This window comes from Balaenoptera ricei, chromosome 20, assembly GCF_028023285.1.
Source record: "Balaenoptera ricei isolate mBalRic1 chromosome 20, mBalRic1.hap2, whole genome shotgun sequence".
NCBI classification, from domain to species: Eukaryota; Metazoa; Chordata; class Mammalia; order Artiodactyla; family Balaenopteridae; genus Balaenoptera; species Balaenoptera ricei.
Window position 1 is genome coordinate 40,498,613 of NC_082658.1, and position 27,464 is coordinate 40,526,076.

The 27,464-nt window shown below is 41.4% G+C and overlaps 1 protein-coding gene across 9 annotated transcripts in view; it reads right to left on the bottom strand.

Moving 5' to 3' along the window:
- The window catches only part of BCAS3 (BCAS3 microtubule associated cell migration factor), a 575,869-nt gene that overhangs the window by 92,392 nt on the left and 456,013 nt on the right, over nucleotides 1–27,464 (bottom strand). Inside the window, exon 24 of one of the 9 annotated variants that reach the window (XM_059908369.1) lies at nucleotides 18,751–18,929. The exons of the other annotated variants lie outside the window; for them this stretch is intronic. Coding sequence (XP_059764352.1) covers nucleotides 18,766–18,929 — 164 coding nt within the window. The 3' untranslated portion in view covers nucleotides 18,751–18,765. Of the gene's footprint in view, nucleotides 1–18,750; nucleotides 18,930–27,464 lie in introns of those variants that run through there. 9 annotated transcript variants of the gene reach the window in all.

A 27,464-nucleotide genomic window follows, 5' to 3' on the forward strand; every position in this document is an offset into this window, starting at 1 on the left:
TGGAAAGATCATCATTTTTTTTTTTTTTTTATTTCAAAGTGGATTTAATAAAGAAAAGGAGTGTGCTGTTAAAGTAATACGTGAGGCTTTGACATTAAGCAGTGCAACCCCAGAGAGTCGGCAAAAACAGGGTCTCTAATCTCCAGTGATTTATAGAGGCTCTTCCTTCATCTCTGTACTTGGGGAGGGCCAAAAAGTTTAGAGACAGCCTGGCGTCCCTCTTACTCCACACCACTAACTCCTGCTGGCCAGTCGGCCTGCTAAAACTTTTAACCCTTTAGCTGCCAGTTGCCAGCGCATGTATTAAAGCCAGTTTATTTGCTTTCAGAGGATGGAGGGGTTTCATATTGCAGTAATGCACACGGAGGTAAACATCCATGTCTGATACTGAGACATTATAAGCCAAGAGCAGGAAAAGAAGCTAAAAACCAAATTTGGTTCATCTGAAGATGTTTGGAAAAGGTCAGGAGCCCCTTTTCATGGGTGAATGAGAATTTACTGGGTCACATCCACACCCCAATCCCACCACTCTGAGTGAGCCCACAGAGTCACGGCGGCTGCATCCTCTCCTATGTAATGCTTAGTACTTGGAAACATAACGCAAGGTCAAAGTTCTAGAATACGATTAGAAGGAGACAACATGAAGAGTCTGAAACAAGTTTTTCCAACAAGTGGACTAAGGGGTGGGAAGGAGGGAGACTCCTTGGCCCTTTGGGAGGCCATATTCTGTGGCTGCCTCAGGCTTGGTTCCTTGTCTCTGTCACTCAGACAAAGAAGCAATCATCCTAACCCACCAGAAGTGCAGGAGAAGTCAAGGTCTTGGACTGAACTGCATCTTTTAAAAAGATCAGAGCACTGCATTTGCCAACAAGGCCTGACAGGGATCTGTGGTAGAAAGCACATGCTGATCTAAAGCCAGGACAGTCTGCAGCAGAGATGGCCCTGGGACAAAGCCCTTGCACTCCCTAACCTTGGGACGCTGCCGCCTGGGCCACTCCTGACAAAGGAAAAGAGACAGAGTCCTACTTTAAGAGGCTTTCTGGAATCAAGTACCCAGGTCAAGAAGACTAACAGAGATCAATATCACTTACTTGAGGGCTGGCAGATGGCAAGTCAAGGCCACAAAATTCACAACTGACAGCAGCGACAGCAAGCAGCAAATGACCTTCCTCTTTCCCTAGCCACAGCCCACGTGTTTTCCGTGATTCAAGAAGCTGGTTGAGCATCTCCCTTGATGGTGAGGCTAGAGAGGGAACTGAGGCAGAGACAGGAAGCAACTCGCTCAAGAGCTGGCAGCCAGAGGGGGAGAGTCAGGACCGGAGCCCAGAGTTCCCGACTCACAGCCCATTACACCTTGATGAAGAGGAACAGGCGTCACGGGCTGTAGAGACATCACACCCGAGTTCAAGTCCTGGTTCCTATCTTTGGCATCATCTCAAGCTTCAGTTTACTCCTCTTAAAATAGGAATAATAACTGTATCTATCCAACGCTGTGAAGATTCAACTGAGAGCATGAACTAAAAGCCCTGAAATGGTACCTGGCATATGGTGCACACTGAAAACATGTTCTTAATTATTGTAGTTGTTGTTATTACTGGTTTTTTTCCTTCAGAAGTTCATGTGCTGGTCCCACTCAAGTGAAAAGGATAAGAAATGCATTTCTGTGGGACAGCACGTGGCCCAAGTTGCTCTGAACCAATGCAGTATGGCCGACAATTTCCCCCGTGACAGCCGTCACCATATGCTTCCTTACTTCTGCCATGGCACACACCACATTTGGTTGTAATTTAGCTCTGTGCGGCTCTGCTCCCCAACTAGAGTTCTCCTGGGGTAGAGTCCATAGCTTATTCCTAGTCACATCTCCAGGGTCTGGCTCAGTAGGTGGCCCACAAATGTTTACCGAATGAATAAATGAATGAATGTAGTTTAAAGGGCCTAGAAACCCTTCTGTCTTTCTTCGCTCTGGCCAGAGTGTAGCCTGTCTAAATAGTCTGCCTTCTCACTCAAGTGGGCCCAGGGCAGAGCTTAGATACCACATGTCTTTGCAGTCCAAACTTCTCTGAAGGTGACATGCTCAAGGAGTCCCTCTGTGACTTTCATCAGGCCGGGAAGTGAGCGTTGAACACGTCACGCCTCTTAACACCACCCCTTGGATGCTAGCCCACTGTCAGAGGTTAGTGTGAAAGTCCCTATCTTGTCATATTAGTTTCTGGTCCCACACCAAGTAGCAGCATGCTAATGTGAGAAAATCTGGAGAAACCCCTTCTAGGTTGAACTGTTGATGGCCTACAGGGTCATATACACCACATGACAGTCCTCTGGTGGCCCATGCACCAGGCTGGCACCAGCCAGAGGCCTTTTCTGTACTCGCCAGACACTTCGCCAGCCCAGGAGTTAGGCGCCGACATCAAGACAAACCCAGCCACGGTTGCTCCATCTCATGTGATGACTTTCAAATGCAGATTCAGAGGATTTATGAGCAAGAAGGAATTTGTCACGCTCCCCATCCAGGCTCACCAAGGGCCAATGGCAAAGACCTTCCCTTCAAATATTGCAAAGCGATCCAGGAGGAAGATGTGTGTAGAGTTAAGCTGCTTTGTAAGCAGTCTTCTGACTCACACCCACACACTGGGAACTCTTTGGAGACAACTTCCCACCAGGTGTTTCCTTTCACGAAACATTTCTGGTCAACGAGTAGCCAAGATGTCACAATATTCTGACAGCCACAGCCTGGCGCTGGTTTTAGGTCTAAGATTCCACAAGGCAAACTCCAAGAGTCACTTGCCTTTTTATTTTTTAGACAAGCTTCCCAAGTCTTGAAAATCAAAAAGTAAGTGGTGGAGCTCTAGAATTCGGAGGACTAAGCTGATTTCGTCCAAAGCAGGGCCCAGAAACGGGGAAGAAGATGGCAGAACTCGGCATGGGGGTGGGGGGAGTCTCGGCCGCAGGCTCTTTACCTTTGGAAAACTGCAGATCCCCAGCTCCGAGCACTCTGGCACCCTGAATAAACAGCCTGCTTTATTGGCCACCCACACTACTTCAGTGAGTAAAAGGGCTTAGGAATGTAAATCACACTGGAGTGAAGTGTGATCCTAATTTGCACTTAATCAAAGCCAATTAGAGGGACATTATTTACACAAAGCCCACGCATCTCAATTATGCCTAGCACTGCCCAAGACAGTTTTGAGTCCAGACCTTAATTTTGCTTAATTAGAGACGTAAACATTTTCACTGAGTCAATCCCCCAGTCTCCTCTACAGCGTATGGGTAAACCGAACCAAACACGTGGAGCTCCGTACTTTAGGGCCAAGAAAGTATAATTGACACCTGCTGGAAATCAGCAGAAAACAAAGACAAGTATTCAGACCTGGGGGCTCCTCTGGGCCGGACAATAGCACTGGGTTCTCTCTTTAACATACACGTTTTAGCACCTACTCGGCCAAGCACCAAGTAGCATAATTGTGTCCCTTCGTTTCTGCATTTTAGCAAGATAAACCACAACCCAGGAGGATGGGAAAGCAAAGGACCCCAATTCAACTCTCAGCTGATACTTTTTTTCTTTCCTCTGGTTCTTGTGGTCCCTGGTCTATTGCGGTGGAGGCAGATTCAGGGTAGTTGGTTTGAGTCACCAGGGGGCAGAAGAGGCCCCGAGGTCAGAGTCAGGCAGTAGGTCAGGAGAGAGCAGCTTCGTCTGAGTAGAGACTGAAGAGAGGAAATTAGGACAACAGGGCTTCCAGAAGCCTACAGACCAGATGGCCAGGAGAGGGCCTTGGTGACAACTGCTTGGGAACATCAGTCACCCATCCATTCTACAAATAGGTGCTGGGGAAGCTTCTACTGCTCTTTCTGAGCAGGCCTCTCTGTGGTCACTGTGCTATGCCCTGTCCTATGTGGGCAAATCCCCCTCACTTTTTGGTGAGCGGGGCATGGGGACTCTCCCAGCAGAGGCCCTGGCAGCTCATCTGAGGGTCCCTTCTCTCTGTGTTTACAGCCATCAGCACGGCCTTAAGGGAACAAATCAATGCCCAGGCAGGTTGAAAAGCCAGTAGAGTTGAAGTCTAAACGGCGTCCTCCGAAGCTCAGCTGGAGAAAGCAAAAAAGAAATGCAGCGAGAAAAGAAATGCAGCTGCAGACTGCACTGCTGCTTCCAAGGAGCCCAGAGGCAGCAGGGGTCAACAGATCATAATACCAAAGGTATGATTAAAGCTGCCCAGGTGAGGGAGTTCAAGTTCCAACTTGAACGACAGTTCTCAAGTTCTAACCGCTGAAAGTCAACTTACTTCTTTTAACCTCATTTTGGTACAAATCCCCTCTAAATTCACCTGGCCATCCCTTTGCCACCTCTGCCTCTTTCCAAATAGGGACAGAGAAGGAATGAAATAAATATAAAGTACCTGGCATGAAGTGGGTGCTTAATAAAGATCTGGTGGATCAACTGTAAGAGACCAAGACTAATTAGATTCATGGGTACTTTTCCAACACTAATGGTCCCATTAGTCCTAAAAAAAAAATAAAATAAAACGGTAAAATCTCTAAAGGGACTGGGCAGCATCACTGAACATCCCAGCAGCCCAACTATTTCCACCACATAAAAGAGCAAAGTGAAATAGCCATCACAACTTCTAGTGTTATAACATCACAACATTATAGTATTTTGTAGATATAAGATGTCTTGAGTTGCTTTATTTTAAATTTTAAAGAGGGAAAACTCAAAGTCAAATGTACGTACATAAAATTTACCTCAATAAAAATGTTTTAAAAATTCACACTTTGGGGCTTCCCTGGTGGCGCAGTGGTTGAGAGTCTGCCTGCCGGTGCAGGGGACGCGGGTTCAAGCCCTGGTCTGGGAAGATCCCACATGCTGTGGAGCAACTAGGCCCGTGAGCCACAACTACTGAGCCTGCGCGTCTGGAGCCTGTGCTCCGCAACAAGACAGGCCGTGATAGTGAGAGGCCCGCGCACCGCAATGAAGAGTGGCCCCCGCTTGCCGCAACTGGAGAAAGCCCTTGCGCAGAAACGAAGACCCAACACAGCCAAAAATAAATAAATAAATAAATAATTAAAAAAAAAAATTCACACTTTAGGCAGATAAAGGGATAACATAATTTGTCCAATTCATTAAACCAGGATAGAACCAAAAATAATAGTGTTTAATTCTTCTCAAACTGAAGTATACCAACTTTGGGAAGAGTTTGGTCCACAGCCCTCTGTGTTCACAGGCTTCCTTCTTTTTCATTCAACCCAACTCTTCTATTTTATTAACAGGGACCAATCTAAACACAACTTTCTATAACTTAGGCATTTAACATGTCCTTGGAGCCTTCATAGGTCAAGCAAGGGAATTTTCCCTTGCTGACACAGGAAGTCACATCTAAGAGTAAACCAACTTTAGTTCCCCAAAGACTTTGCCTTTGAACTCTTTGAGCACAATCCCAGTGACCTGCGTTCTCTGTCCTTGCATATTAACCAAATGCCCCACCCACTTTTTCTAATCATCCAACTCTTAGAAGTTACCAGTCTGGACACTTGGGGAGAACCTCTCACCAAGGGCTCAGTCCTCCCCTCCTTTGTCAGCTCCCAACCAGGAGGCTCAGTAAAGACTTCACATTGGTAAGATATTCCCAAAGAAGCACTAAAGGAAATTTCAGATTTATGAGGTTTGCTTTTTCCTAGAGACAAATTTTATTTCAAACCTGAGACCAATTAGGGAGAAAAATAGCAAAAGCATGTATGGACGTGTTCACTGAAATTAACCCAAATGATTCCTTTACAGTTTAAAAAGTACTTTCTCACATATGATTTCATTTGATCTTATTAGATATTTACAAAAATCTGAGAGGCAGGTACACAGTAGATAACTGGTATGTATATGTTACAGTGAGTCAATGAGGTATTCTGAATCCAAATTCAGTGTTTCTTCCACTAGACACAACAGCCTAAATGGAAACAGTTGTTTAGGAAAAATGTTCCTGAGCATCTATTATGTGTGCAACCTTCTTGCAGAAAGGGAGTGACAGAGAGAAGAATGTGAAGATTTATCATGAAAACATAAGAGAATTTTGTAATCAATAGAGAAGGGGAGAAAGTTATTCTAAGTATAATGTAAACTCTCAAAACTGTTAAAAATTACTGATAAATTCAAACACATAAAAACTAAAATATTGTATGGCAAAAAGTATCAAAAACATGTTAAAAGATATTGACAGGGCTTCCTGTTGAGAATCTGCCTGCCAATGCAGGGGACATGGGTTCGAGCCCTGGTCTGGGAAGATCCCACATGCTGCGGAGCAACTAGGCCCGTGAGCCACAATTACTGAGCCTGCGTATCTGGAGCCTGTGCTCCGCAACAAGAGAGGCCGCGACAGTGAGAGGCCCGTGCACCGTGATGAAGAGTGGCCCCCGCTTGCCACAACTAGAGAAAGCCCTCGCACAGAAACGAAGACCCAACACAGCCATAAATAAATAAATAAATAAATAAATAAATAAATAATTTTTAAAAAAATGTATACTATTTATAAAAAAAAAAAATGTTAAAAGATATTGACAGGGCTTCCCTGGTGGTGCAGTGGTTGAGAATCTGCCTGCCAATGCAGGGAACACGGGTTCAAGCCCTGGTCTGGGAAGATACCACATGCCGCGGAGCGACTAGGCCCATGAGCCACAATTGCTGAGCCTGCGCGTCTGGAGCCTGTGCTCCGCAACAAGAGAGGCCGTGACAGTGAGAGGCCCGTGCACCGCGATGAAGAGTGGCCCCCACTTGCCGCAACTAGAGAAAGCCCTCGCACAGAAATGAAGACCCAACACAGCCATAAATAAATAAATAAATAAAATTAAAAAAAAAGATATTGACAAAATAAGAAAAATATTTACAATACACCCACAAAATGCTAATTTGCTTAATATGTAGAAAGCTTCACCAAATCAATATGAGTAAGACCAATCCCAATAACCAAAGAAAAATGAGCAAAGAACATGAACAGAGAATGCACAAAATATAGAATGTAAATATGTGAAAAGATACTCAATGCCAGTCTAAGAGAAGTTCAAATTAAAATTACAATGAAATATCACACTGAATCTATCTGATTAGCAAAACTCAAAAAATTTAATAACATGCTGTTTTGAAAAGGTATAGAGAAGCAAGCACTCTCATATATTGTTAGTGGGAGTATAAGTTAGTATAGCAACTATGATGGAAAATTAGGCATTAGGAAATAAAATTACAAATGCTCACAACACTGAAACTAACACAATATTGTAAATCAACTATATTTCAATAGATATTTAAAAAAGAAGAAAAACAAACAAAACAACCCAAATGCACATACCCTTTAATTTGGGAATTTTATTTCTAGGAACTAACTGTGTAGTTACAATTATACAAATGCTCAAAGATGTAAAAGGATATTTACTTTAGCTTTAGTTTATAATGAAAAAAGACTGAAAACCATCTATATGTCCAACAATAGCGGTTCTAGGTAAATTATGGTACATCATTACAATGGAAAACTATGTAGTCTAAAAATAATAAGGAAATTCCATAAATACTAAAAAGAAAAAGGAAAAATATCTGAGATATATTAACATATAAAACTAATGTACAAAAAAGTGTGCATACTAGGGTATCCTTTTGATGTAAAGAAAAAAGGATGTTTGTATGTGTACAGAACATCCTTGGAATGACACACAGGAAACTGGTAACAGTGATTACCTCTGGGGAAACACTAGAAGATAGGGGTGGGAGAATTTTCACTACACACCATTTAGTGCCTAATATCACATGGTACGTAATACTGTTCAAAAAGCTGCGATTGGGCTTCCCTGGTGGCGTAGTGTTTAAGAATCTGCCTGCCAATGCAGGGGACACGGGTCCGAGCCCTGGTCCGGGAAGATCCCACATGCCGCGGAGCAACTAAGCCCGTGTGCCACAACTACTGAGCCTGCGCTCTAGAGCCCACGAGCCACAACTACTGAGCCTGTTGGCCACAACTACTGAAACCTGCGCGCCTAGAGCCCGTGCTCCGCAACAAGAGAAGCCACCATGATGAGAAGCCCGCGCACCACAATGAAGAGTAGCCCCCACTTGCCGCAACTACAGAAAGCCTGTGTGCAGCAATGAAGACCCAACGCAGCCAAAAACAAAATAAATAAATGAATAAATAAATTTATTTTCAAAAAAAAAAGCTGAGGTACCACGTGAATAAAGTAGGCCAATGAGTTGAGACTTGCTGGAAAAAGGCTTTGACCTGTTAAAAGTCCAGAGATACACATGTAGCTCCATCTTTGCTGCCCAAATGAGCAGGCATGTGTGAGAATATCTGGCAGAGCCCTCGGCACTGGTACTGCCCATGTAAACACTACTCTGTCATAAGAACGTACTTGGAGGGGCCTCGTCTTAACTGGGCAGAGACTCACACACCCACACACCCCCTACACCTGCCCCCCACCCCCAAATGGTACCAGTCTTTTCATGTGAATATACTTTTCCTTTCAAGTTACAAGAAGCTTTTATACCCATCATTTCACCAAATCTTTACAAACACATTCCAAGGAAGGAACATTTTTTTTTTTTATGCGGCAGGTTCTTATTAGTTATCCATTTTATCCATTTTAGTGCCCTCCTGGTATACAGATCTGTATACTGAAGCTCAAAAAAATTAAGTCACTCACCCAAGATGCAAAATCTAAGTGGCAGACCTGTGACTCAAACCTAGATCCCCTGATCCAAATTAGATGTTCTTTCTACCTGGTCAACTACTTCACATTCCCTTCTGAAAAGAAATCAGTGACGACCCCTCCATGCTGAAGCTGTGGCAATTAAAAGCTATGAAGTAATTGTTTTGCCTATACAACTCCCCGGATCCTGAGGCATCCCATAGCCTCCTGGACTTTAACAAACTATAATTGCCTTTCTCTGGGCATCCACGGTGCTCCAGGGTAAAGTAAGGAGGTTGGACTATAAGAATTCTGAGATCCCTTACAACTCTACTCTTCAGTGAAACGGAGGATTTCTTGAGTTCTGCTGACAGTGGGGAGAGAATTATCCCAGGGGTGAGCATTTAACTAAAAAAAAAGTACTCAGAGCTCTGGAGCTAAGCTAAACAAAGAGTTAACATAGAGACTGGGAGAGGGAGAAGGAGGGAGCCATAGGTGGTTTAGCAAAACTCACACCGTCTCAGACATCCAGCCGGTCTGAAGAAGCCAAGTCCAATGTGGCTTGTGGTTACCTGGCCGGCTGTTTTTACTCAAGCAGAGGAATCAGGGCCACCTCACCATGGAAGCCCAATGGCTTGGCCCACTATTTTAAACATAGTTTGTGGTCTATACCAGGATAGACTGAACAAGTCTGTGTCCTCCAAGGGATTAAGACTGGATGTAACATGTGCTTATCCCAATGGCAGTGATGGGGACAAGTGAAGAGACATTGGGCAACATCAACATTAGACACAAATTTTTGCTAAAAATATCCTCTGCAAGGCCTCAGGGAGAAGTCTGCAACATACAAACAATGCCTAGTGAATCGTTAGCCATGACAGGCTAGCCAGAAGCTGCCATTCAAGAAGAAACCAAATGATAAGGAACAGAATGGAATTCCCCATCTGCTCACACACCTGCCCACAAAGGGAATCATTGAGAAAAAGAGAAGAAATAAGCAAGAGCTTCTGTTCTGTTAAGAGTGTCAGTCCTAGGCTGCACACATTTTAAAAATAACACAGCTTTACTGAGATATAATTCACCTACCATACATTCTATCCATTTAAAGGGTACAATTCAACAGCTGATAGTATATTCATAGAACATGTAACCATCTATTTTAGAACAGTTTAATTACTTCAAAAACAAACCCTGTACCTCTTAGCCATCACCTCCCAAACTCCCCATCCCCTAGCCCCAGGCGACAAGGAATCTACTTTCTGTCTCTCTAGATTGGCCTATTCTGGACATCTCATATAAATGGAACCATACAATCGGTGGTCCTTTGTGACTGGCTTCTTTCAGTCACAAATGTTTTCAAGGTTCATTTATGTTGTAGCATAGATAAGAACTTCATTCCTTTTTATGGCTGAATAATAACCCATTGTATGGACATACTACATTATGTTTATCCATTAATCTGTTCATGACACTTGGGTTGTTTCCTCTTTTAGCTATTGTGAATATAGTGTACAAGCATCTGTTTGAGTTCCTGCTTTCAAGTACTTTGGGTATATCCATTAATCAGTTGATAGACAGTTGTTTCTACTTCTTGGCTATTAATGATTATTAATTACTACTTGAGATTAATGTTGCCATGAACATTTGTGTACAAATTTCCATTTCTGTTGGTTTCATTCTCTTTCATTTCATTCTCTTTTACCTAGGTGTGATATTGCTGGATCATATGGCAACTCTATGCTTAAAAATCTGAGGAACTGCCAGATAGTTTGCCAAAGAAGCTGCACCATTTTACATTCCCAAGGGCAGTTCCAATTTCTCTACATCCTCATCAACACTTATTATCTTTTTGATTACAGCCATGCTAGTGGCTGCAGAGTGGTATCTCATTGTGGGTTTTTTAAAAATTATTTATTTATTTATTTATGACTGTGTTGGGTCTTTGCTGCTGCGTGTGGACTTTCTCTACAAGCAGCGAGCGGGGGCTACTCTTCGTTGTGGTGCACGGGCTTCTCATTGCGGTGGCTTCTCTTCTTGTGGAGCACGGGCTCTAGGCGCACAGGCTTCAGTAGTTGTGGCATGTGGGCTTGGTAATTGTGGCATGCAGGCTCAGTAGTTGTGGCTCAGGGGCTTAGTTGCTCCAAGGCATGTGGGCTCTTCCCAGACCAGGGATCGAACCTGGGTCCCCTGCATTGGCAGGTGGATTCTTAACCACTGTGCCACCAGGGAAGTCCTCATTGTGGTTTTGAGTTGTGTTTCCCTGATGGTTAATAATGTTGAGCATCTTTTCACATGATTATTGGCCATTTGTATATCCTCTTTGGAGACCTGTCTATTCAGATCCTTTGCCCATTGTTATATTGGGTTATCTGTCATTTTATTGTCGAGTTGTAATAGTTATTTACATTGTATAAAGAAAAGTTCCTTTTTGGATATATGATTTGCACAAATTTTCTCGTATTCTGTGGGTTGTCTTTTCACTTTGTGATATTGTCCTTCAAAGCACAAAAGTTTTTAATTCTGATGAGGTCCAGCTTATCTATTTTTTACTATGTTTCTGCTTTTGGTATCATATCTAAGAAACCATTGCCTAATCCAAGGTCACAAAGATTTACACCAGTGTCTTCTAAGAGTTTTACGGCTTCAGCTCTTGTATTTAAGTCTTTGATCCATTTTGAGTTAAGTTTTGTATATGACATAAGGTAGGGGTACAACTTCATTCTTTTGAATGTGAACCTGTAACAGTCCCATCACCATCTGTTGAAAAGACTATTCTTTTCCCAAAGAATTGTCTTGGCACCCTTGTTGAAAATCAGTTGACCATAAATGAGGGTTTATTTCTAGGCTCTCAATTCTATTCCATTGATCTATGGGTCTATCTTTATGCCAGTACTACACTGCTTTGATTACTGTAACTTAGCAGTAAATTCTGAAATTGGGAAGTTGATGCCTATAACTTTGTTCTTCTTTTTCAAAATTGTTTTGACTATTCTGCATCCTTTGAATTTATATATGAATTTTAGGACCAGCTTGTTGATTTCTGCAAAATCAGTTGGGATTTTTAAAGGGACTTAGTCGAATACATAGATCAATTTGGGGAATACTGTCATCTTAACAACATTGTCTTCCAATCAGTAACATAAGATGTCTTTCCATTTACTTAGGCCTTCTGTAATTTCTTTCAACACTTTGTAGTTTTCAGAGTATAAAGTTTATACTTCCTTTGTTAAATTTATTCCTAAATATTTTAATCTTTTCGGTGCTATTATAAGTGGGATTGTTTTCTTAGTTTCATTTTCGATTTGCTCATTGCTACTGTATAGACATACAAGGTCTGGTCCCTACAATGAGACCCTTATTCTATACCAGTGGTTCTGCTTCTATGATCAAAACCTATTTATGTTATTATAAACAGTACCACTCTGTGTGGGATGTTGAACGTTTGTCGGGACTGGGGTATATGGGAGCTCTCTGTACTGTCCATTCAATTTTTCTGTGAACCTAAAACGGCTCTAAAAAATTGTCTATTAAAAAAAAATTACAATTTTTAAAGGATAAATACTGCGTGATTTTACTTACATGAGGTAGGTAAAGTAGTCAAACTCGGAAACAGAAAGTAGAATGTGGTTACCAGGGGCCGGGGATAAGGGGAAAATGGGGAGTTGTTCAATGGGTAAAGAGTTACAGTTTTGCAAGATGAAAATTTCCAGAGATCTGTTGTACAACAATATGCATAAAGTCAATACTACTGTACTATACACTTAAAAACAGTTAAATTGGGGGGGGGAATTGGATGAAGGTGGTCAAAAGGTACAAACTTCCAGTTATAAGATAAGTAAGTACTGGGGATGTAACGTATAACATGATTAGTATAATGAACACTGCTGTATGTTATATGTGAAAGTTAAGAGAGTAAATTCTGAGTTTTCATCACAAGGAAAAAAGATTTTTTTGTTTTTCTATTATTTTGTATCCATATGAGATGATGGATATTTACTAAACTTGTGGTAATAATTTCATGAGGTACGTAAATCAAATCATTATGCTGTATATCTTACACTTATACAGTGCTGTACGTCAATGATATCTCAATAAAACGAAGAAAAAAGGGGAAAAAACTTTAACGGTTAAAATGGCAAATTTTATGTTATATATATATATATATTTTTTAACCACGCACAAAAAAATAATTTGAATCTGGTAAAGGGAAAGCAAAAGAAAACTTTAAAATGTGGTGGGGGGAGAGGGTTGGTGGTGGAGATACTATCATTTACTATATAATTCTGTCTTTCCATCTAGAATGAGGATATACCTTGAAGATAGAGTTCATGGCTTATTCATTTTCATGTCTGAGTAGTCAAGATTACCTTTAGTTAGGAAAAGTACTGAATGAATGAATGAATAAATAAATGCAGAACAGGCAGGGATGGAACAAGTAAAGGTGTAAACAGTGCCCAAGGTCATAAATGACTGGGGAGACTGACTCTTGAGTGAGTGACAAAAGATCTGCGGCCTGAGGGACATCTACAAGTGAGTAACGGTTTCTCTCCAGGCACAAAATGTAGGACATGATATTAAATATTCAAGAGATACATGACCTAGTTTTTTGGGGGGCTGGGGGTATTGGGTTTTCAGTGAGCTCTGAGCATACACAGACCTATGTAGGACAGGTCCGTGGACACAGAGGAGAACAAAGCAAAGGGGAGCAGTCTTTTAACCCCGTGGTCATGTTTCAGGCCAAGCAGTCCTCTCTTACATAACCCTTCCTGGCTATGCTCTGGAAAATTGCATGTTTCACCTCCTTGCCACCTCCCTCTTTGAACTCAGAATCAGACTGTAAGCCTGTGGGCATCCCATGCTTCTTGCCAAGGATAATACGTTTTGGCAGCATGGCATTCATTCATTTATTCACTCACTCACTCACCCACCTACCAACCACGGCTAAGATAATTCCTACCATTGTAGCTGTTGGTCAGGCCCCTGAATACTTTTGAGGGACTGGTCAATCTCTTGTTTAAGTTTCCAAAGAAATAAAAGCCTTGACATCACTACTTATTATCTCTGAAGCTACCAACCACCGTGGAAATTTAAAAACTAACTTTCCTATCCTAGTAGAGATGAGACAAGAAGAAAAGAACCTTACTCTTGGAATTCTGGCTTTATAAAGAAAATATGGAATGTCCCCATTTGAATGCATCCCTGGCGGGAGATAGTTAATCTCAGGCAATGGACGATATGCGTGTGTGAGGACACTGTTTATTCTAGACTTTCTGCAATTTACAAACTGAAACAAATAATGGTGGAGACATTTGCAACTATGGGGAAAAGGGTGTTTACAAAGTGGGAGGAAATAGACTAAATAGGCTTCGATTACAGAAAATTTCTAACACAGCAAGGGATGGATTCCATAACAACAGAAGGTGCAAAGGGTTAGGAGTCATACTTGTTGCAGCAAGTATGTCAGTTTCAGAAATGAGCATCTACATGCAAGGTCATGTTGGTAAACCCTGGGGACACCAGACAGGAAAATTTTCCTAGGCCTCTTGTTTTATCTCTCCAGTCTTAGATAGAGCTTCTCAAATACCAGGTCTTAGTTTAGTGTTAAATCATTCAAGCTCAAGGGGCTTCTCACACTTTCCTTTGGAAACTAATTCTCCTTTCCTAAATCTTTCCTTAAATGGCATTGCTCACAGCAAGTCTCCTTGTGAGAAGCCTGCAACAGAGAAGATCTCCTTTCAAAATTCACACACTGGTCATTTTCTTTGTCCACTTAGGCTTAGGTCTCTCTGTCTCTTTCTTTTTAAAGCCATCCGTCTCCTTTGCCTATTGCACTGCTTCTATTTTTAGCACTGAATGTCATATCTAACTCCCCAAATACTAGAGTAAAAATGAGGTCCAACTCCAAAGCACAATCCCTAATTTACTATCTTGGTTGTTACAGAAGTGTTCATATGAAAAACATCAAATTGCTTGTTAATGATCAAAAGGGGTCTGCCTAGAATAGAGAAATTTTAATGAAAGTGAGGACAAGTTTCCCCCATGTAGAAACTGATGTTGACTACATGGGCTTTCAAATGGATTTCATGTCTTTATAAAAACAATAATCAAACAGCAATTCATTAGAGATGAGGAAGGGAAACAGTTTAGTATCCATACTGGTTTTCACAAGAAAAAGACACTTATCTGTTATGGGGGGAAAGAATAACTATTTTCCAGCTCAGTTAGCAAGAGAAGGTGTAAGTTCACAAGTGCATGTTATAAAAATATAGTCGAAGTTTTTTTAGGATAAAGGGAAGGGCCATGGTCATTTGCTCTTTTTTATATAAAGCTCAAGGCAGCAGCGCACACCCAAACACTGGGAAATATACCACTTGATGGAAAAAAAAAAAAAGAATGATGATTTTATGCAGTGAGATTCTGAAGTTCATTTCTTTATCAAATGAGCTTGTTTCACTAAGTTTGGTTATGACTTGGCAATTCTTACTTAAAGTCAACATGAATTTGAGCCAAGAAAAGATTGTAGAAACCAGGCCCACGGAAGCAGAAATTTGGTCTAGAATATTTTCCAAGGAAAATATTGATTGGACATTTTTCTTCCTTGTACAAAAGGAAAAAGAATGGAACAATTATTGAATATTATGTATCAGGTCCTATGCTATATTATATACAGTATCTCATTTAATCCTCAAAATAGCCCAGTAAAATAACAAATGTTAAGGTGCTCTACGAAGTTACACAGCTAATTTAACAAAAAAAAAGTGGAATGGAACCCAGGGCTGTCTGCCACCAAAAACTAGATCCCTCTACAAGGTGGTTTCTTTCTATCGTATTTCTAATAGCCCTTTTATATTTTTTAAAACCTGACCATAACTCACCATGTAGCTCTCTCTCCCTCCTTTTGATTCAGATTTTTAAAAGTGTTTTAAAAGATATAAAATATTACAGATATAGCTGAAATCTCTGTGTCCCTTAACCCAGTCCCATTTCTCCTTCTATCCCAGTATCATACTATTCTTATTCCTCTGCAGTGTTTTTTTCCCCAACATGTTTTTAAGATTTATCTATGTTGCTACATATAGCTTTAGTTCATTCATTTTTACTCTATATAATGAACATATAATGATTTTTTAAAAGATCCATTCTTTTGCTCATCTGCAATGAACATTATTGTAGGAGTCTTCTTTTACATGAATCAGAACTTTCTCTGGATTACATACCTAGGGATGGAACTGTAGGATCCTAGAAATAATAATGATAATAACTGATACTTAGTGCTTATTTTGTGCCAAACATTGTTCTAAGTGGCTTATATATATTAAGTCATTTAATTTTCACAATAACCTTACGAGGATTCTGTTATTATCTCTACTTTACAGACAGGAAGTAGTTTGACTCTAGAATCTATGCAACTTTACTAGACATTGCCTAGTCTAATCATTACCTTCTAAAATGATTACATCAATTCATACTTCCACCATCAGTGTATGAGTTTCCACATCCTTGCCAACACTTTTGGTCAGTTTTTTAATTTCTGCTATCCAAATATGAAGTACTAAATGTTTCCTATATGGGTAACCATTTGTCCTGGCACAACTGACTGACTAGTGCATCTTACAGCACTGATTTGTAGTGGTATCTCTATCATATTTCAAGTTTCCACACACATGTGGATTCTGTTCTACTGTTTGCCTCTGTAACGATACCATTCTGCCTTAATTATTATAGTTTATAATACATTTTAATATCTGGTAGGACAGAAATTAATTGAGATTCTAATGAAAGTCATAATAGTCTGTTGTTCTCCAAAATTGTTCTTTTATGATTTCAACCCTTTGGTCTTCGCGTGAAGTTCAACAACACCTTGAAAATTTTTATGGAAAGAAATCTGTGCTGGATGTTCTGATTGCTCCTTCAGATCCCCTTTCTACCCTTCACCTTGCTCCATCCCCATGAGGCTGTCCTCCAGATGGACAGCATCAACTGGGTCCCTTCATCCTGGATTCAGCCACTGAGAGTCAATGACAGAAGAATGAAGAGCAAGAAGGAAAACAGATCAAGGTATTTTCCCCCACTGGCTTTCCTGCCACGGGGCCCAATTAGCAGTGGCTGTTCCTCTACCCAAGGCCTGGTAGATTTCTCCTAGATCTACAGTTACAGCACTCTCTGGGGTCTGACAACTGCTCCACCTCTTGCTGTTTCAGGCACAGGGATGCTAAAGACTTCTTGCCTTTGATAGCTTAGGATGCTTCACCTTCCTCTGTTGGTTTCTTGGTTGTCCAGACCTTTGTAAATAAGCCCTTCATTGCCTCTCTTCAGTAAAGACTCTGGTGTGTGCCACAGGTTTCCTGCCAGGCCTTTGACTGATTTAAAATCTATTATGACTTTGATGAAAATTTCATTTAATTTGTCAATTAATTTGAGGATAATGGACTTTTATATACTGAGTCTTCTTATCCATGAACATGTTATACCCATTTATTTAGGTCTTCTTTCATCCCTTCAATTTCCTTTTATAAATTTTCTGGAAACATTCTGCATATCTTTTCTAAGGATTATTCCTAGCTTCTTTGTGCTTCACTGCTTTGGCAAAAAGGGTTGTTTCTTTAATTGGTTATTGCTGGCCTGTAGCAACACCATCAATTTCTGTATCCAGCAACAATTCTAATAGTTTGTTGATTCTCCTGGATTTTCTATGCAGCAAATCCTATCATCTGCAAATAAGGTCAGCTATGTCTCTTTCTTTCCAAATCTTACATTTCTTATTGCTTGTTCTTACTTCATTGCATTGGCTAGTACTTCCATACAATGCTGAATAGAAACGGTGTTAATAGGCATCCTTGTCTCATCTCTCTTAGCTCTCTCTTCACTGAGTAAAACCACCATAAATCCTAAAGCTATGCCTCCCTGCTTCCATTTGCCTTTAAATAATTATATTCAAATTAAATAAATCATATTAGCCAAAAAGTCATGTGACTACCATATGCCCTGGAGCATATGATGTAACATTCTAATATAGAAATGAGAAGCCCTGACAGTCGCAGTCTACACTGAAATAGTGTTATGTGAGTTGTGAGCCTTGGCTTGGGTATAGCTAATTTAAACAATAGGGTTCAACCAATTCCTGTATAAGCCACCATCAATTCATATACTAGAAATTGCAGAGATGATCACACCAAACATCACATGATTTACCATGTTAGCTTTTGAAACTGGGGGGAAAACATGCAGAAAAGAAATAAACAGAAACAAACAGCTCTCTCTCTCTTTTTTAATGAATGTAATAACAGAAGAGTAATGAGGTTGGAAAACAGATGTGGACAAAAGAAAAGCCCATGCTACAGTGTGGCCCATACAATCTGGAAAGGAATGATAAAAAAAAAAAACTTTACAAGCTGTTTTGAGTCTTGAATTAAAAGGAGTAATCAAGCAAGGCTGACTTATAAAGGGTCAGAGGGTAGCATCCTGCAGCAGAGAATAAGCAGAACTCCTTTTCCTGAGCCGTCCCCTGCCCAGCTGAGCCCAGGAAGGAGGATTTTCCCGTGTAGCAGCCTCTCTGAACATATTCTCGATTCCGGGTTTAATAACTGCCATCTAACCTCTTTCCTCTGCCCACCCGCTCCCCAGGGAGGTACTTCCCTAATGGGTTGGCCCTTTTCAGTCTGGTTTTAGTCTCTGGCTCTTTATATTCTGAACGGGGACACCTCAGTCTCTTTCTATGACTTCCAGGCAAATTGTGTCAAATTAGATAAATGTGTTTGATGCTGGTTTGGGAGCTCTCATTCTGATTTCTTCCCATACCCTGTTCACCACGTTTGCCTCCTAGAGTCAATTAGAATGTGTATAATCAAAGAATTCCAACTCAAATAGAGGGTTTTTTTAAAAAACAAAACAAAACTTTAACAGTATACATATAGTAAAGCAATATCAAGAGGCAGATGCAGCATATTGATAAAAGGAAGATAAAGCCTTATCCTGTTTCCAAGGAGATTAACCACACGAAGATAATTTTTTTTTCTGCTCCTATGGACACTGTTATTAACGGTGTTTTATGGCAGAATTGTCAGACGCTCATCAGTTTACCAAACTATGTTAGTCTGTACAAAGCGTCTCTCAAAATGGTCCTGTGAGAAAGCAGTCTGCTGCAGTTGTCTGACTGGGCCTCTGAAAGCTTTCAAACTCAGCTACTGAAGTCCAGCCAGCATCTAATTTTACCCGTGAGTTCCAGGAGAGAGGAAAGCTGGTGGGAAGATTACAGAGTTCCTTGAAGCTCTGACCTACAACAGGAAGAGAGTTGTCAGCCTTCATGTCTCTCACCCTAAATCCCAAGGCAAACAACAGTGGCAGGGCGTTTTATAACACGTTCCCATTGTAAAATTGCATATTTCAGAAACACGATGCTGGCTCCCTCATTTTCCATAGACCTCGTGTCAGTATAAATAGATGACCTTCAAAGGAATATTTTTACTTAAGCTTTTCAATTTGAATTTTTCTAGTGTACTTGGGCTTCTCTGGATTTTCTTACAAAACGGTGGACATCCACTGCTTTTGAATTAGCTAATGCCCCTACACATTCAAGTCTGATTACTACATTAACGTCCCGGGAATTTCTGGTAATGTTAGTGTGAAAGGCCACAGCGATTTCAGAGTTTCAGGGGCATTTTGAGCTTTTTGTAAACAGAGTGGAAAAATGGGGCTTTGAAGTTAAGTCTCGGCTTCTGCATTTAGTAATTTGACCGAGTTACCTAACTTCCCCAATACGTATCTGTAAAATGGGTGTAATGATACCTTCCTTAAAAGGTTGTTTGGGGGACTCGTGACAATCAAGGTTAAGCGACCTGCCCAGTGCTTAAGTCACACAGTTCAATAAACGGTAGCTACTGCCAATCCAAAGTGATAGACGGCAAATCCACAGTTATCTACAGTAAAGATGGCACAGAGCGACACCTCCTAAGGAAAAAGATGACCTCAGGTGCCCCTAAGAGCACGTGGGGATCAGCCAACAGGGGAGCAGAAGTGATAGCCAGTGTCTGGTGTCAGGGAGATCTCCAGTATGATTGTCCCGGGCCAGTAATGGACAGCTGCCTGCTCCAGGACTGGTGCCCTGGGAAAGAACATGAGCCTCTTCTTGCTGGTAGGCTGATGAAAGGGAACTAAACAAGAGAACCAGCTCCCATGGGTAGAAAACTTAAATGGCTTCATTAAAATTCTTACGCTGACAACTTGTCTTCTGGAGCAGCAGTTCACACACTAGCCAGTAACCTAAGGATGGACCATGACTTCGGCCACCCTCAGCGTCTCCAGAGTTAAACAGATGATCTGATGTTCTCAGCTTCTGTGGATAGGAACTGACAACGGCTATGCTATTAAAGTCAGAGCAAAGCACAAACCATACCAGAACACTGACCATAACTCTGGGTCGTTATCTGGCTGAATTTCAGTGTTCTCAAATTCTACGTGCCCTTGAGAAGAAGAGATATTAACACAGATTAGTTCTGTGAGTTCTGCTTACTGCCTCCAGCCTCTTCCAATGTAAATAAAAAGTAAAGATCGTACTACTGTTAACTAAGCAACTACAAAGTACCAAGGTACTACTGCTAATCTACCCCCATACCACTCTTCTGTCTGCTAGAAAGAAACATTTTAGAAGGGGCTCAGCTACCAGAAATCTTCTTCAGTATCTGATAGAGAATAACAGGGTTACTTCTGACATTCAAATAAGCTGTTTAGGAGAGAAGGGCAGTGTATACTTAGACCCTTGGGTTTAAGAAGGAAACATCCTTTAATCAGAAATGAAATAAGAATCCCCAAGAGCTCAAGGCTTGCTGCAACATCTGTCAGTTTAGAATGGATTAATAAAATTAAGAGGGACGGTAAAATCTTATCTAGAGGGAATTACGAATACAAATCCATATGCTGGAAGGGGACGGAAGAGTCAGTTAATATTTAGCTAGTGTTCTGTGATTCTCCCACAGAGTAACACTTGGCTTCCCAAATAAACTAAAGAGAGTGTATACCAGTCCTCGTTACATTAGATGAGCCAACTAAAATTATTATCAATAAATCCCCTGTTTAGAAAATCATGGCAGAAAGGGTGAGCAGCAGAAAAGGCTACGAGGAGGAATGGTATTTGATCTAAAATTGGAAAGATGAGTAGAACTTCTATAGGCGTGTACAAAGGGACACTGATGACAGAAGGGCTTTTCAGAGGAAGGAGACAATGTGCACAAAAATTTGAAGGTGGCCAGGTGGAAGGCATGCTCAAGAGATGATAAATATTGGGTTGGCCAGAAAGTTCATATGAATTTTCTGGCCAACCCATTAATTAAATTCGGCACAAGCAAAGGGTTCATCTAAGCAAGGAGCAGGAGGTCAGATAGAAAAGATCAGTTTGAACCAAAGTGGAAATGGGAAGGGAGACTCCAGTTTATCATTGTGAATATGAGGCACTGTGCTGTCATTTCATCTAGATTCATCTAGACTCCCTTGAGGTGGTTTGCTATTCACATTTGTATAGAAGAAGAAACAGGCTAAGCGAAAGTCCCACATTTATGGCAGAACAGTCATATATTTGAATTATTTGATTGCTCCCCAATTCCATGCTCCCCCCACTACACTGTGTTACCTTAAACAAGAAATTAATGAATCTGGATTTCTATTATTTGAAGGTGACAACACTCAGTAAAGTTTTTGAGGGGAAAAATATTGTGACATGATCAAACTATTTGCTATTTGGGGATACATAAAGACTCTCCTGGGGCCACTGAAGTCTTCCATTCAAAGGAAGGTCACTTGGTAAAAAGTTTTCTTGAAGGAATGACTGAGGACATGGGTTGAAGGCCAGGGTTCTGGCCTTTATTAGCAATGTGATTTTAGATGAGTTTCTTTCTCTAAGCCTTATCGGCAAAATGGGGATGACAACATGCATCTCACAGGTTTAGATTTAAAAGGGGGAAATGCTCTATAACTAAAGCATTACGTAAAATTTTTAAAAATCCAAAATTCTTGATTTGGTAGAGAAAATACCTAAACAGAATTTGAGTTCACCCCCAGAAATGGTTCAAAGACACACATAACTCCAGTTATAAGGCCCACCCCTTACTTGTAGGCTGTTCAAAGACCACCTGCAGGGGTTTCCCTGGTGGCACAGTGGTTAAGAATCTGCCTGCCAATGCAGGGGACATGGGTTCGAGCCCTGCTCTGGGAAGATCCCACATGGCACGGAGCAACTAAGCTCGTGCGGCACAACTACTGAGCCCACGTGCCACAACTACTGAAGCCCACGCACCTAGACCCTGTGCTCTGCAACAAAATAAGCCACTGCAATGAGAAGCCCGTGCACCACAACAAAGAGTAGCCCCCGCTTGCCGCAACTAGAGAAAGCCTGCTCGCAGCAACGAAGAACCTACACAGCCAAAAATAAGTAAAATAAATAAATTTATTAAAACAAAAACAAAGACCATCTGTAGCGGTTGGGGGTTGGGTTTAAGGCTGAGGAAATTACCTTGGGTTCCTGTGCCACAGGATACAAACAACCCTAAAACCCTTAGGTCCCTTTTTTTTCTCTTTAACATTTCTTTTTCTTTTTTTTTTTTTAATTGGAGTATAGTTGATTTAAAATGTTGTGTTAGTTTCTACTGTACAGCAAAGTGAATCAGTTACACATATACTGTTTTTTTAGATTCTTTTCCCATATAGGTCATTACAGAGTATTGAGAAGAGTCCCTTTTGTAATGGTTATTCTTGTGTGGCTCTGTCTCTTGTTCACCTTTGTATCCTACTCATCTCTCTCCAGGCCCCAGACTCAATGGTTTTAAAGGCAAGAAGTGGGCATCAACCTCAAATGCATAGCACTCCATGGACAAAGACATTCTATTTAAAGAAATCATGAAAAAAGAAACTACCACTTGGCTTGAAGAAGGAAGGCTTAATGACCCCATGTCGTCTGGTCCAGCTCAGGGTCACTTTGAAGACACTTTGAAACACAGCACTTCCATGTTAAAAAAGAGGCCTCAATTATATAACGAGTCATTAGCCTGTTTAGCCTATGACTATGAGTAGAGGTTGGCAATGGGCGGGAAACATTTTACTAAGTGTAAAAAGTAAAGATTAATGTCAGAAAATAAATATGATATACTTGTGACTTGGAGTTTCAGAAAATAAGCTTCTGGTTTGATCAGACTCAATTTTCAGGGGAAAATGGATAATGTGGCATCTCCCATCCCTCAAGTCTAGAACCAAAGTTGCATGTAAGTAGCTTGCCAAGGAAACTAGCAAGGCCCCCAAATTCCTCAGAGTCAAATGCCATCCATTTATTATTTTATTAGGTGTTATTCACTGAACGTATAAACAAATTGCCAGGACTTTACTATAAATAGCTCAGGGAAAGAAAGCTGTGGTAAGGTCCTCCACATGAGCAGCTCAATCAGCAAATGTTTAGTCCCAAAACTCTACACACGGTGTGGTCAAGCAAAAAAGTGTTTAGAAAAGTCTTCCAAAAAATGATCATTCTGATGGAAAAGCTTCACTCAATACATGCAGTTGGCACTTAAGCCAACTACCAAGAAGCACAAAGTCAAGTCTACTCTGATTCCAGGGCCCTCACTCACACCACAGGGTGCAATGATGTGCCCACTGGGGTTCTAGAGAAGGATGGCAAGGCTTATGGGTGCTGATGATATTCAAAATCTCTGACCACTGGAAGTCACCACCAGTTTCCCACGATGCTTTCCAGACATTGCCAAACTAAGAAGAAATGTAGGAAAGTGGGATGTGGAAACTAAAGGAAGTGTATCATGGATGTCTTTTGGAGGCTATAAGGGAAAGAAACTTGGGCGCACTCATCCAAGCTCTCTTCTTACCTTGTCAGACGACCTTGAGATGAAGAGTCACCTCTTGACATTTGGTTTTGCTCTTTGGAAAACTAGGAACGTGATTAGCTGCTGGGAAGGGTATGTTCGACAAGCATCAGAGAAGGGAAAGCTTTGATATTTTCATCCAACTCTGGGGCAGAGATGGGGATGGAGAATCGGTTCCAATCTCTGGTAGCTCCAAACAGAGCAAAATCTGAAACTTCAATAAGTCTTTGTGCTCTTTCTGTGACAATTACAGCTCTTAGAAAAGCTGCTTCAGTGCCTTCAGAACAAATTTAGATTCATGAAACTAAAAAGAGTCCCAAAGAGGAAGGTACCAGGTGTTTCAATGTAGCCAGGCAATCCCAGAGCTTAAAATCTTAAAAGGGAAAAGCTAAAATATTCTTATTGAGAGTTGGGATGAATTTATGGTTGATTTTTCTAGGTAAATAATAATCAGTGTTGTTGTAGTATTGTTGTTGGTAAGTATGCAAGACCTTTCCAGCAATCAAATACTATACTTACCTGCTATTTAAAGCAGTGTAGTTAAATTTTCTAATCTTACCAACTACTTGGTCAATCATTTTAGAAAAACAGGAAAACCGATTTGACACTAGGGCTTAGGAGAGATAAAAGCTCAAGGAGGGCTTCCCTGGTGGTGCAGTGTTTAAGAATCCGCCTGCCAATGCAGGGGACAAGGGTTCGAGCCCTGGTCCGGGAAGGTCCCACATGCCGCAGAGCAACTAAGTCCACGTGCCACAGCTACTGAGCCTGCGCTCTAGAGCCTGTGCTCTGCAACAAGAGAAGCTACCACAATGAGAAGCCCGCGCACCACAAGGAAGAGTAGCCCCCGCTCGCGGCAACTAGAGAAAGCCCACGCGCGGCAACAAAGGCCCAATGCTGCCAAAAATAAATAAATAAAATTTATATTAAAAAAAAAGCTCAAGGAAAAGACAACTGATGCATAAACTAAGAAAGTAATTTTACTTTTTAAACCAGTGAGCCTATGTTAAGCAAAGAAATGTGCTTCTCACAGTTTTTAAAGCAACTGAGAAAGTAAGTCTTCTTTCAGGTAGTACCACATGAGGCCTCAAAAGACACTGCTTGGGGTGAGGCAGTAGCAGCCCAACAGGGTTAAGTCTCTTCAAGGCTTTAAATAAAAAACAAACATCCAAAAAATAAAAGCATGAAGCACAAAAAACAAAGCAAAACACCCCCCCGCCCAAAAAAATCCACTTAATTTTTACAGGGATTGTTCTCTAATACCTAAGGAAGGGGTTGGCTCTCTTGAATTTTTCTTTAGGGTTGTCTCTGTGCTAAGGAATAAGGTCACAACTGGGGTTTTAATAGGGTCCCAGTGGGCCTAATGTAGAAGAAAAGCTAAAGGATTGAGGTCTTGTGGGTACTATCCTTAGGCTCTTTCTCCTCCAGTCCTTCTTTTATATATAAATAAGACAAGAGCTCCAGGCAATTGTGAAGTTAGGGCAGCAAAACATAAGGCAAATTTTATCTCTCTGAGCCTCAGTTTTCCCACATGTAAATTGAGGAGACTGAACTGTAATATATAATCACTCAATCATCCCCAAAGTCCCTTTCAACTGAAAGTACATAACAAAGTTAAAAATGCAAAACAAAAACAAACATCAAGAACAATCAAAGAAAAAAACAACAACCCACTTCTAAACCTCTGCTCCTCAGCTGGAATCTGATGGTAGGACTTCATGAAGCACCAGCCCAGAGGTATTCATGACCCCTCAATCCTGGGTCTGACAGCCTCCTAGTGATACAGCTCATGTCCCACCCCCCCAGGCCCAAATTCCTGAGGGTGACTGTTGATTTAGCAACTGTCGAAACAACAGTGGTAACAATGACATCACAATGATAGTATTGATAATAAGGCCAATCAATGCTATTATTAATGATAATAACAGCTAACATTATTGAGATCTTATTAAGGGCCAGGCACTAGAAACGTCACATCTATTTACTCAGTCAATCCTTGTAACAACTCTATGACGAATTAACCCTGATATTATCTCCATTTTGCAGATGAAGAAACTGAGGCTGAGGCACAGAGCAGTTAGGCAAGTAGCAGGAGCAAATGATACAGCAACAAATCATTGAATTGCCAAGATCCAAGGGGGAGGGGGTCCACAGGGCTCCTACACAGCACCGCAGAATGCTAAGGACAGGACAGAGGTCCCAAGGGAGAAGACTTAGCCCACTGAGGCGGAGCCAGTGGGTTTAGCCGACTGAGAACTGGGAGCTACGGGTTGCATGTTGACTCTGCCACTGCAGTTAAGCCAAGTCAATTTCCTTGTCTGTAAGACAAGGGCAGAGGATGAGATAACCTTTAAGGCCCTTTTCAGCTCTGACATTCTCCATGAGGGACCATGTTCCATAAGGACTCAGCATCTGTTTGATTCCCAGGCTTTTTTTTTTTTAAGTTCTTCATTTCTATTTTAAAAAATTGCATGTTCCCGTGGCCCTGGAATGCCTGCCTCTGGCCCCTCTGGAGCCCTGGGTTATGTGAAAGCAGCCGTGCCAAGCTGGCCCATGGGTGGGGCCGAGTCTTCCTGGCTGGCCTGTGACATGTTCCTGACGTACTGTGTGGTCAAGGAGCTGGAACTGGGGGGGCTGAACAAGGGCCAAGCCTTGCACTTCAGCTTCCTGACCTGGCAGCCATTCAGAGAGACCCTGCTAAGTGCTATTTCCTAAATACACTCTCTTTTCATAACAATCTTACCACATTGCTTTCCTTTACAAGCGCTCTTAAAAAAGGGAACTGGACTCCTTCTGGTTAATCTACACAGACTACATTTGGAAACCATCAGAAACTGAACTCTAAACAAAACGTTATTAATGTGTTGTAATCTGCCCTCTATGTTGCAGATGAAAAGAAAATGTTTTATAGTTTCAGAGCATACGTTTTAATTGCCTTTTAAGAGTGCATATACTTTTAGTACTTAGTGTTATAAAACTGTAGTATCTGTTTCTTGATAACTGTTGAGTGATCTCAGCTATTTTTATTAGTTTTTTTTCCTTATCCTTTTCTCCCTTTTTCTCCTAAACTGCCACCCATGCAAAGTTCCTTTAGATCAAGCTTGATAGAGGGCTCACATATTTGAGATCTTCCGTTATAAATAGCTTCTTAACAACCTCCACCTCACTATAAAACACTTGTTCTTGAAAATGAGTTCTATAAACAAAGATGGAGTGGGAGGCTTTGTCTAATAATCCAGTATAGCTGGGAACCGTGCAGTCTAGCCTTTTCCCAGTTTGCTATTGCTTTTTTATGGGGGCCAGATGACCCACGGAGATCTGATGCTCTTGCTACTTTTCTCAACTGTACAGCCCTGTCCCAAGAGACTAACATATCAGTCATCAGCCCAGAGGTTTCAAGGGCAGAGTCTTGGACATACCAAGATCCAGTTTGCTTTTCAGCAAGGAATCCCAAATTCATTAGAATTAGGCCTGAAGTTAACAGAGGATTGGGCTCTCCACCAGCTTGTCACCAGGCTGACAACTCCCTGGAAGGCTAGGTCACTTGACAGAGTCTGAGGGGCTGAGGTCTCCATTGTCCCACCCTCCAGATGGACAAATGGTGCCCAGCTCTTGGACCAGTGATATAAACCTGAATCACAGGCTCACAGGAAATGAAATGACCTTTCTGAGCTAAGGGTTTCTTGGGGCAGGGCCGGGGGATGGGGGCATTTGGCCATCTGGATTCCTGGCCAGGAGGAAACTGTCTCTTGAGTGGTCCGAGTATTAAGTACTCCCAGTGACACAAAGCACCACAGTGGTAGTCACAAATGATAAAACCTTTCCAGGAACATCTAATATAACACAATGTTCAAAAACCAGACTTATAGAGACTGCTTCGACCAGAAGGATCCATGGAGATGACGTAGTCCATCACTCATTTTCAGGTGAGGAACTGAAGCCAACATGGGCAAGTTA